This window comes from Schistocerca serialis, chromosome 4, assembly GCF_023864345.2.
Source record: "Schistocerca serialis cubense isolate TAMUIC-IGC-003099 chromosome 4, iqSchSeri2.2, whole genome shotgun sequence".
Lineage (NCBI taxonomy): Eukaryota > Metazoa > Arthropoda > Insecta > Orthoptera > Acrididae > Schistocerca > Schistocerca serialis.
Genome location: NC_064641.1, coordinates 271,078,945 through 271,089,734, shown reverse-complemented (window position 1 = coordinate 271,089,734; position 10,790 = coordinate 271,078,945). Strand labels below are relative to the sequence as shown.

General features: G+C 40.4%; 1 protein-coding gene across 2 annotated transcripts in view; it reads right to left on the bottom strand.

Moving 5' to 3' along the window:
• Window positions 1-10,131: 10,131 nt before the first annotated feature.
• LOC126474978 (uncharacterized) overlaps window positions 10,132-10,790 on the bottom strand; it is a 117,337-nt gene continuing 116,678 nt past the window's right edge. For both annotated transcript variants that reach the window (XM_050102508.1, XM_050102511.1), the window contains one exon: window positions 10,132-10,402. In XM_050102508.1, coding sequence (XP_049958465.1) covers window positions 10,380-10,402 — 23 coding nt within the window. In that variant the 3' untranslated portion in view covers window positions 10,132-10,379. The remainder of the gene's footprint in view (window positions 10,403-10,790) is intronic.

The following is a 10,790-nucleotide window of genomic DNA, read 5'->3' as shown; positions in this document are numbered from 1 at the left end:
CCTGATGGCTCCCCATACCGTGACGCCAGGCGTAAAACCTCTGTGCCTCTCCAAAGCATTCAAAGAATGGGACCTCTGCACAGTTCGTCGCCATGCTCGCGGTAGTGCAGAATTACGATTCATACCGTTCACACTTCCTGGTCACGGCAGCACTTCAAACGCAGCCGTTTGTGTTGTGGTGTTAACGGTAGCCCAAGCATAGGACGGTAATTCCCTACTTCGGCTGCTCCTGGTCTCCTACCAGTGGTATTGGTTAACACAGAATGTTGTAGGGAGTCCATTGCTAGTCCTCAGTTGGCATGCGCGGATGTTAGGCTGTTACGATGAGCTTGGTGCCCACTACGGCGATCTTCCCTTGTGTTGGTCAGATGTGTTCGAAAGGAACTTTGATGACGAGTATGTCTGGCCTCACTTTGACATACAGGCCAACAACTGATTATTGTCACATCCAATTGTCCCAAAAATGGGGATAAAGCACGATTTGACCTGCCGGTCAGTTGGAGACCTACTGTGAGATACCTTTCAAACTTTGTCAGGTGCTGATAAAAATGTGTCACATAAATACGCGGCATCTCCGTCTCCTTCACGTTGATCACTCAACATCTGACGCTTTTCGCGCCCCTTATATACCGTAGAGCATATATTTTTCGCCAAAAGTGTTGACATTTGCATCATTCTTATAGCCCTTAGTCATAGATGCGTCAGTCTCCAGCAAGTTCATTCATCTCATTAGGTCTCCTAGTAGAGAACAGAGTCACACCCTTGTTAATCAAGAGATAAAACGAAACGAAATCGTTTCTGCCACAAAATACCCACACATCTACACACATATCTTTCAAGCCAACATACGGGGTATGGCGGGGCGTACCGTTTCTCAGTGTTAGTCATTTTCTTTCCTGTTCCACTTGCAAACGGAGGGAGGGAAAAACAATTATTTTTATGCTTACGTGCGATGCTTGATTTCTCCAATATTGTGTTCGTGTCCTCTCGCTTGTGGTATGTTGGTTGCAGGCAGCCGGGAATCGAACCCTAGACCCCGTGATACAGAGACGGCAACGCTAGCCACCAGACCACGAGATGTGGACTCCCATTCGAGCTCATGATGCATTCTGTAATACACGTATGTTGACCGTATACGTACCACAACAAATCTAGCAGCCCGCCTTTGAATTCGTTTGACGTGATTCGTTAATCCGACCTGGTGGGGATCCCAAACACTCGAGAATGGTTCTAGAATGAGATTTTCATTCTGCAGCGGGGTGTTCGCTGATGTGAAACTTCCTGGCAGTTTAAAACTGTGTGCCGGACCGAGACTCGAACTCGGCACCTTTGCCTTTCGCAACACTAGAGCACTTGCCCGCGAAAGACAAAGGTCTCGAGTTCGAGTCTCGGTCCGGCACATAGTTTTAATCTGCCAGGAAGTTTCACATCAGCGCACACTCCGCTGCAGAGTGAAAATCTCATTCTGGAAACATCCCCCAAGCTCCTTTCAGGAGAGCTAGTTCTGCAAGGTTCTCAGGAGAGCTTCTGTAAAGTTTGGAAGGTAGAGACGAGGTACTGGCAGAAGTAAAGCTGTGAGGACGGGCGTAAGTCATGCTTGGATAGCTCAGATGGTAGAGCACTTGCCCGCGAAAGGTAAAGGTCCCGAGTTCGAGTCTCGGTCCGGCACCCAGTTTTAATTTACCAGGAAGTTTAACTTGAGAATGGGTCGCTCCTCGAATTATGGCTTTGCAACGTTACGGCCAGATATTTAATCTAAGTGACTCTGTCGAGCAGCACAGCAGTGATATTGCATTCGAACATCATAGGATTCTTTCTGCTACTCACTTGCATTAACTTGCATTTTTTCTCATTTAGAGTTAACAGTCATTTGTGAAACGAAATAGAAATTCTGTTCAAGTCATCTTTCTACAGTCAGTCAAAGACGACACTTTCCCGAAAACAGTGGCGGATTTGTGCTCACCGTGTCAGTCAGATCGTTAATGTAATAGAGAACAACAACTGTCCCATAACAGTTCCGTTGACACTCTTGACGATAGCTGTCTTTGACGGACACTAGCACTCCAGAACAGTGTGATTGTTTATATTGCTTAAAAATCTACGAACAACTAACATATCTGAGAAACGATTTCGTATGCTCGGATTTTCGTTAATAGGCTGAACTGTGGCACTATGTCAAGTGGTACCCAGAAACCTAGGAATATAGAATGTACCCGATGCCCTGCATGAACGGTTCGCAGGATATCGTGCGAGAAAAGGGCAAGCAGAGGTGTGCACGAACGATGCTTTCTAAATTCGTGCTGATTTGTGGACATCAGCTTTCTCTCCCCATGTATGATTCTGAGTAGTTCATATTCATATACGAACAAACTGTTATAAGTTAAACAGCATACACACGTGATTGAGATAAATTAATAAATTTGGATGAAATCGATGACACAAGAGGCATCATAGATAATTAGACTGGCTACATCAATTTATTGGAGGATACTTGCCAACTTAGGCCACCACCGTGACTCATCGACCCTCAGATGATTCTGGCTCCAGGAGACAGGCAAGAATGTTCCTTCACGTTGTGTTAGTCACATTGCGTTACCACAGAGTGGCTTCCACTTCGCTAAAGAAACTTGCGCAATTACAGTAGATATTGGCATAACTCAATGCGGGGAAGGAGCTGTTCAAATGAAGAAATAGGCATGCACATTTCAGCCCATATGCTAGTATTACTTCTATATTTACACTTCTTTCAAAATGTTCCTGATGCCATTCTTGTTGTGCTATGACTTTTCTTAAATCACAAAAATATGGTGTTGGCACCGTATCATTTTCTACATTCCTTGCTTTAAATTACTGTTCTACATTATAACAGCATTGTATCCCTAAGGCTGATTATGGACAGTGTGATACGAGCCTCCTGACGGCGGGAGTCGCGTTCAGGAGCAGCAACGTTCAAAATGCCTGTCTGGTCGTTCAGTCATCCGGTATGCTGTGGTTCTCTTAATCGTGATGATTAATTTGAAATGGACATATCCAATTTACTCTGCCCTCGTCCTGTCCGATCTTCTGTATCTCACCGTCAACGAAATTTTACAGAACGAAGGTGCTCTGTGTTCAGACACTGGTGTCCTATTCCAGAGGATGGTGGTTCAGATCCCCATTCAGCCTTCGTTTTCCCGCGTTCTCGTACTTCTCTCAAGCCAAATTCGGAGAAATTTTGTAAAATTATACGTAGTCATGTTGGAAGTCAGATCTGAAGAGATTTAATAGGAGTCCCTAACCGTTCTTTCCACCAACCTGTCGTCTTCTAAAGTTGTGTCCACAGCGTAGAAGACGGCTCATCGGTCGTGGGATCTTCTTCGGCGAGGCTGCTGTGCTGTCATCTCGAACTTCAACCTGTGTTTGTGCTTTTTTGTGGAATGCCAATTGCCCAGGTTAGTTTCTGTATCTACAGAGGGCAAGATCTGTAGTACTGACAATGATGATAGGCGACACCTCTCAATAACGTATCCTATTTCTTTATATTTTAAAATATCACTTTTTGCAGTGTCTTCTACAACACTCAACATAGCTTTATTAGTAGTACGGTAACTTTTCTGACAATTTCCGATATAGAGCAGATGTCCGTCCGAAACAGAGATACAAGTCCGACTCTAAAGAACGTCCGGAACAGTCTGACGGGCGCAGCCGAAGTACTTCATCTCCCAGACATGCCAAAGCGACCCAAAGGTGTCCGAAGCACTTCGGTTGTAATACCATTATTCTTATGTTTCTCAGAACTAGTGAAATTTAATAAAGAAAACGGTAGACTCTTAGGGTAACCATGAGAGATTGTCATACTGAAAAAAGGATTAAATACAATGAACAGTATATAAACAATAAATAATAGAAGTTAGGCGCTTTGGCGCCTACCACCCGAATGTGTCGACCAATCAGAAGCAAGTTCAGTAGAATGGGCGGACTCTCCCACGGGACTGACTGTACTATCTGTCGCTTGTACCTCACTCCACTTTTGTACCATATGCTACTTCGCGTGTATCAAGCTGTATCAATGCGAGCTTCTAACCAACTAAAATACTGATGGCCGCAACCAGGAATATCACACGTTGCTTCGAAAGAACACGACCGACTTTTTTCCCTGTGCTTACCTCTTCCGCCGTTCTGCTCCGTCTTTGATGATTTCGTCGTCGACTGGATGTTAAACCTCAAGCTTCCTTTACTGTTTTTGATTCACGGCTTTACAGTATGGTGTATTACCTCTGGGCTGAAATAGTGGAAATGGTGGATCCGTGCAATCACATAACGGTGCCAGAAGTCCTTGAGATCATGCATCAGCTTAAAAAGATAAATAAATAAGCCGAACGTCTTTCTTTCAAAATTTGTGGCCCACAGTTACCAAGCGCGCCACCTTCCTGCTTACACAATTCAATATACTGTGACCTAATGACTTCTGTATAGAAATATATCTTCTGTGTTTTAGCCGTCTATTCCTGTGCAAATATGGAATAATTATTTACGGTTCGAACGTCTATGTTTATACAGTATCTGTAATTTCACACCATTGTGGCGATTACTGCTATAATACAGTAATTATTACGAAACGGATTCGCATTCTGCGAATCTGGATTGCCGTCATCTCATTGTAACAAAAGAAAATTTCTGCCGAACGAGGACTCGAACCCGCATTTCCTGTTTACTGCTAGCTGTCACCTTAACAACTTTGGCTAAACGAGCAGGTCGCCGATCCGTTTGAGTGTGAATGGACATACTGTAACTGCGAGGTGGGCCCTACCTGCGCCCCAGTCGCATGGTAGTTTTTACCGTGTCAAAACAGAAGGAGAGAGGCCAAAGTGTTGGATGACAGGTAGAGGTCAGGGCTAGCAGGCAGCGGCGTGCCGGGTGAGCCGACGCACCCGGGCCCTGGACACGAGCGCTATAAAATCGTACACCTCAAAGGCGAACGTGCCGGGGCAGACCAGCTCGCCAGGGGCGTTTGGGCGGCTGGTCGATTTGTAAATGGGCGCCTTTAGCCACTGCAAGTCCCTATAAATGCGCATGACGAATTCATCTCCCTGTATCTAGATCTAAGAATGGGACGCCTCTGCACTGCTCGGCCACTATGAGATATTTAGTTACCTTTCCCTCCAGATCTTGTTATCAAATCAGATAATCTTGCCCACAACCGTGCTCATGTGCCAAGGGCTCGACCAATGAGTGGAACATGTCTAGCGTAGATACCAACCATCTGCATGTTAAGATGTGTTTCGTAAGCCAAGACCGAGATATTTCTGCAAGGTTTCCCTATTCACGTACATAATGCGAAATTCCCCATCGTCACTGTGACTACGGGTTGGTGCCGCCCGCCGCCCCCTCCCCTCTTCCTCACCACTCTGTGTTTCTCAAAAGATGGGGAATTAGGCTTAGACGAGGACGCTTAGTGAGAGTGGCGGGTCTACTGTGGAGGGAGAGAAACCTGTGTTGCTGCTGCGGAGATTTCTGGTCCTGGCGCTGATAAGGCCACACGTTTGCCGACTTTTGAGTAAGTGCAACACGTGGTATTAGCGCTATCCACTTTATGAGCAACTCACAATTATTGGGAATTGCTAAGCGACTCGTGTTGCATGATTAATAGTATTGTTTTATGGGGTCTGGACTCGTTTACTTTGCATTTGTAAGCTGCGCAGATTAAGAAAGCTTATAGCTTTTCTCAAGCAGTTATCCATATAGACGTGGCACCTTCCCAGAGTGGGGCATTCAAGATTAAACGAGCTTCTAGGGAGTTTTGTGTTTCACTGACTTTGTGCTCGTGATTTCAGTCAACATTACGAGACTTCATGCTCCTTTCGTTTGAAACTTACTCTCTGTCATTTTAGTGCGGATTGTGTCGAGATCTAAGAGTAAATAAGTGTCTTACTAAACTCAGGCTTGATCTGAGTCTCAGAACTAAACCACAGTTCTACAACTGCAACTTGCTATGCGACCCTCTATAAACAACTATAGCCCCGACGCTCTTCAGTTAGTAATCATACTTGAACATTTATAAATAGTCTCTCGCAAGACAGTTGGCGTTATTCTACAAGCTTCTGCCAGTTTTAAGTTTTTTCGACTTTAAGTGATACAACCCTGTGAGCATTCGTGGTACCCTTCTTTGTATATATTCAATATTCCCTGTTAGTTATATCTGGCATGCGACCCACACATTTGGACAATATTCTACAAAGGGGCCGCATGATTGTTTGGTAAGCAGTCTCCTTTGGAGATTGGATTTTCCCCGTGTCTTTCCACGCTCTGAAGTCTACCTCCTGCTTTACCAGTCACTGAACCTGTGCTACCACCCCATTTCAAATCCTCAGAAGTTTTTATGAGTTGACTGAATCCAGTTGCGACTCATTGATATTCTAGTCGTAGTACACTGCACTAATTTTTTCATTTTGAGAAATGCATGAATTTAGCCATCTGAAAACTTAAAACAAAGTGCCTGTCCTTGCACCACTTTGAAATTTTATCAAGATCGGGCAATATTAGTGCACCTTTCTCCATCTAGTACTTTAAAAGATAATCATTTGTAGACTGCCTGAAGTTAGTTTTGATGTTCTCTTCCAACTAAATAATACAGTGTACAACATCGACAGCTGGATTGCCAACAGACTTCCCTGAAGGGAACACCTGAAGCTACTTCAGCAACTGTTGATGACTTACCAAGGCAATGTTTTGCATTCTCCTTACCAAGATATAGACAACACTACACTCCACGAGCGCTATCCACACTACATTATACATACCCCTTCCAATATTCACATACCGGTGGTGCACACTAATGTAATTTAACCTTTGTGGACAGAGGTAACAATATTTCACAAGACAAAGGCACTGGAAAACACAGCAAAGTATCTTTTCACATTTCACAGGAATTTGAAATTAATAAATGATGCATAAGTAACAGAGACCTGATGATTGCAGGATGCTGCCGAAATGAGGGACGCTAATAAGTAACAGAAAATAATTATAACTGAAGTTGAGAAAGTGCTATTTTATAATATTCATAACACAGTCGCAGACACAACAGGGAAAAACTCAATAAGCCAATATGTTTTGAACGTAAAATTATTAATAAACATGTTTTGGTGACTGTTTTGATATGAATGAAAAGTTCACATTGTTTATAAAACATTATTTTTGAATAACACATTATGTGGCAGAAATTTCGATTAATGCGACATTTTCTTAAACTTTTCTGTCATTAAAAAACAGCACTAAACTCCGCCCAAACACGGCATGAAGGCTCAACGGTACCGACCGGCCGCCTTATCATCCTCAGCCTACAGGCGACACCGGATGCGGATATTGAGAGGCATGTGATCAGCACACTGCTCTCCCAGCCTTATGTCAACTTACGATAACAGAGCCGCTGCTTCTCAGTCAAGTAGTTCCTCAGTTCTCCTCACAAGGGTTGAGTGCACCACGCTTGCCAACAGGGGTCAGCAGATCGGATGGTCACCCATCCATGTGCTAGCCCACCCCGAGAGCACTTAACTTTGGTGATCTGATGGGAACTGGAGTTACCACTGTGGCAAGGTCGTTGGCTTTTGTGCCATTGATAATGTAAAAAGTATTGTCTGATATGTTCTTTACAAATTTACTGAGTTATTAGTAAATCAGTATTTTTGTCATTTTATTTCATGCTTCTTCAAGTGTTGGTAATGTAGTAATTATCTTTTTTCTTATGAAGCACGTCTAAAATTTTGCAGATGGAACACCATTGTCAAGATGAAACAATATAGTAGAAATAGTGTCAGTGACACTGAAATAATTTTAATTTTTGTAATTGGGTATACAAATATTTTGTGTAAATTATTATTCTTTTTGCTGTTTAGAATGTAATTGTATCCACAGCAATGATAATAATTATTTTTGTGTTATGTGGTATCTGCTCTGGAAAAAACTTGCCTCTGCTGATAGGGAGATGTACTGTAGACGTACTGAAGTGTTAAGCCAGTTCTCAATTCTAATAAAAGTGTGAAATTTTTCAGAGGAAGTGAGCTGAAATGGAGGAGTCAAGCATGGTATGCACAGAGTTTTGAAGACACAGTACTGACAGTTCAGTAACAAGAGGATCCCATACTGCAGACAGCAAGTGGAAGAGACTGCATATGTAGTACTGTATAAGATTTTTTCCTGAATATCTAAAATATTCTAAACAAAGACAAAAAATCTATTCGCACTTTCATTTTATTATAATAGAAAAAAATAATATTAAACTGCACATTTGATTATATGTATGTTTCGTATTATGTAAGATATTATAAACATAGCTTGACTAACCTTGGAAACAAACATTTCTGTAGGTTACCAAAAGTTGATGCATATTTTATGCATGTATCTATGGACAGGTAAAATTCTGTTATTGAGGTAGTCTGTAGCAGGTGTAATATTGACTGTCCAGTATGAGTTTGTAGATGTGTTACTGATGCTACTCAGCACAGAAATAATAATTTCTGTTATTATGGATCGAAACGAACAGAAACCCGTCTTTTGGGGTATTGTTATACACAATACATAAGTATAATATTTTACAATAAAGGCTAATTGTTACATTGACCATTTTGATCTGAGAAAGCAATTAGAGACATGAACTTGGTGACAGCTATCTGTCTGATGCAACACATTTGTAGTGCAAAATTTACTGTATTTTTGATTAAGCATAGACAAATATATGAAATTACAAAAAAACATTTGAAACAAATTAGATTTAGATTCATACTTCAAAATGTAGATGCCTGTTACGTGTACAATGGAACCTACTTAGTTTTAGTGTAAGCAAGTGATTTAAGGAACATTAACAAGGAATTGCATTGTAAACAGTGGTTAAAAATTGCATAACATATCTAAACAGCCAAATGTTAATTAAATCAATTAGTACTTACTTTATTGAAAACATGTTTAAATGTTAATTATGGAAGTAATGTATATTAATCACAAAACAGCTTTTTCAAAAGCGACATTATGAAACAAAACTGAAAAATCTAGAAACTGCAAACACAAATTTCCAATTAAATTAAATAATAAAAAGCATTGAAAAGCATTGAAGGATTGGATTCCCAAAATGTGTACTTTTGTGGAATTTCGCATCTTAATTACAAAGTATAATTAGAAAAACATATTGTTCTACAACTTTATGGTGCCAAACACTAAAATAATGAATAGACACATAGAGTATGAACTGCAGATTCAAAAGGTTTTTGTTCTCAGTCCGTTCAGACATCATGGGATGATGTGTTCAGTTGCTTTGGATCATGATTTTGGTAAAACGAGTTTCGTAAAAGATTGGTATTTGTGGTATGTAATTTTGAGTCCAAGTCTTCAGACATGTTTTTCAATAGAAAAACTTGAAAAGGACATATGGTTTTTCAGTCTTAATGAATGTAATCCCTGCTCATCAGACGATTATGCCTGTTATAATCTGCAGATTAAGACACAATGTGAAAAGAAAGTTCACTTATTTATTATTTTCAATTATTACTTTCCAGAAGGAAATGTACAAGTCAAAATACGCTGTTAATAACGCAAAAAATGAAGTTAGACATTATTTCCAAGTTGCATTTTTTTATTGAACACCATTTGGCCACACAGCAATAACTGATGATTTTGGAGAACGAAATGTAGCCAATTTTTTGAATTAATACTACAATTGATTTTCTCATACGAGATTTTTATATTTCATAGGCTGAATTGGTGGGAATAATACTGTTTCAGTACTTTTGTTACCTTCAGCTATCTTACTTACCTTCAGCAAGGCTTTCCTTCTCTTCGGTTCAGATGTCGTGTGGCAATGCATTGAGATATTTTTGACACTCTGTTTTATTGAAATGAGTTTTGTAAAATTTTATTCTTTCGGTCAGGTCTGTAAGAACAATAAGGAAAAAAATAAATAATAACTTTTCAATGACAGAGAAATTTTGGTGTAAATTTGGTAAAACTTGCCACAAATGGACAAGAAAACTTTAGTTCGACTGCAAATGGATATACCGACCTTGAAATAAAGATAAATATCTTAAAAGACACTTGTAGATTTTATTTCCCACAAATAAACAAAAAATGCAAAACTAGTTGCTTAATACACTAAAAATGCACTTCTAATCATTCTCGTTCCATGTTTTATTTGACACTGTTTGATACACAACAAAATATGGAGATTTTGTGGTATAAAAACGTTATAATTGACGTAGCTAATTTGGAAATAGAATTATAATTGGCTTTGCTGGCCCACTACTTTTATATTTCAACTGCTGAATTTGTGGAAAGTAAAATTACAGTTCAGTTCACAGCAGCACCCGCAGATGTTTCCATCTATTGTAGTAAGTCGACACACCCTGTCCCACTCGTCAGTGGCTTAATGATGCTGCTCCTGGAAAAGATAACTTTGGTGCTGATAACCTAAGACTATACAACTGCGTTAATTTATCCCTAGTGCTGCTAGGCACAGAATAAAATAAACCAAAAGAAATAAAGCAGGCTTTTAATACACCCAATCAGGTTACATTATTGTGTAAAAAATGAGCATAATCCTAAAATCAGAGAATTTCCTATGGAGAATGTAGTAAGCATAACAACTGTGTCAGAAATTTTAAAAAAAACTCTTAAACAGCTGAGCACAAGTTAGTAGGGGTTTTGGAGGCATTTGATGAGCTGCACTTCTTCTCAACAATGCATCACAAACAATACCTGTGTTCGATTTAGATATAGAAACGTCGCTGACAAGTTCATTCCGTTTAACACTTCGACGTGGATGAATC